This window comes from Propithecus coquereli, unplaced genomic scaffold (assembly GCF_000956105.1).
Source record: "Propithecus coquereli isolate 6110/MARCELLA unplaced genomic scaffold, Pcoq_1.0 Scaffold503, whole genome shotgun sequence".
Taxonomy (NCBI): domain Eukaryota; kingdom Metazoa; phylum Chordata; class Mammalia; order Primates; family Indriidae; genus Propithecus; species Propithecus coquereli.
In genome coordinates, this window is record NW_012150875.1 from 2,081,093 (window position 1) to 2,082,546 (window position 1,454).

A 1,454-nucleotide genomic window follows, 5' to 3' on the forward strand; every position below is an offset into this window, starting at 1 on the left:
TTGACAGTAGAAATGTATTCTGATTAAAACTTTTTTCTTAATCTACATCATGACAGCAATGACAAAAGAAAAGATTTATGATAACTATTACAAAAGTAAAATTTTCTTCAGTGTAAGTATGGTGCCAAGTAGCCAAAAATGGAGATGTTCTACAGAGATGATTAATCTGAAGAAGAAGGGGGGGGGGTCCAATAAGGATGATCAAGTTATAGCAAGATAGTCTCTTCCAAGCTATTTATACCCTTTTCTTACCAAACCTTATCAAGGTTAAATGCATTCATCCAAGAAATGTTTGAAATGCTACTGTATGTAAAGCTGTGCTAGGCCATGCAGGAAAACAAGTGCTGAATAAAACATAGTCCTTACTCTGCAATAGGTTACAATCACAGAGGAAAAAAACATAAAAATAACCATATATAAAAAAAGACAAAAATTAGAGAGGTACAAACAGTTCTATATGCATGTTAAAAACAACAGAGTGGGAGGAACCCAAATAGAATAGATAGGAACTGCAAGGTTCATTCTTTCTATACATATTTACACGATTATGTGCCTACTACTGTTCTATCAGGGCTGGGACTAAGGAAGGGTGTGGGAGGAGGAACTCACTCTCAAGAGTCTAGGCACTGAATTAAAGAACAAGGAATTACATATGTTAAATTTGCTGCAATCAAACTTCTTTCACTTTGTGTTAGGCAAAAATCAAAACACACTGAGAGCTCACCACTTTTTTTTGTTTCATATCCCAAGAATTCAGTTCAGAAGTAAATTCTTTCCCTGATTTTCTATGACTTTTTACATTTTTTCTAGGAGAAAAGCTTTTATCACAAATAGCAGTATTCATATCTTCTGACAATACATATTTCTTTCTATATATCAGCGATTCTTCAACTGTCTTATTTAGGAGAACTGATTTATAGGTAGTTTCAGATTCAATATGCCAATCATTCTGCTTGGTATTTTCAGTATTTTTATCCTCAGAATATTTAAGATGATTTCGTTGTTGACTGTTTCTTTTGCAAACTTCTGCTTCTGATTTGTTTATTTTTTTATGGTCCACTGTTTCTTTCTTATATTTCACCTTCTCTGTTTCTTCAGAATTATTGGATATCGAAGAGGATGATTTTTGTTTAGTGAGTTTTTTATTGATAATAGCTAGTAGGAAAATTAGAAGAAATTAATTCTTATTAATAACCTGACATGTAAAATTTGTTGAAATGAAAAATGATTAGACATTTGAGGAAATTAATATTCCCCTAAACTATTACATACAAACAAAACTGTATCTTTCACCTTGATTAAATGTCTCTCCTGATGAAGTACTTGCTCTTTGATTATTACACAGTTCAATATTTGTTACAGGTGTCCAACATGCCCATTTGGAGTGCATTTTATTTCCACAGATGTTGTCTAAAACACCAGGTAGTCTAGAAAATGATTTCATTTGCTTATTA

General features: G+C 32.1%; 1 protein-coding gene across 1 annotated transcript in view; it reads right to left on the reverse strand.

Moving 5' to 3' along the window:
- SYCP2 (synaptonemal complex protein 2) overlaps window positions 1–1,454 on the reverse strand; it is an 84,263-nt gene that overhangs the window by 37,583 nt on the left and 45,226 nt on the right. The window contains 2 exon segments of the mRNA XM_012656472.1: window positions 725–1,155; window positions 1,294–1,447. Of these exon segments, the coding sequence (XP_012511926.1) occupies window positions 725–1,155; window positions 1,294–1,447 (585 nt within the window).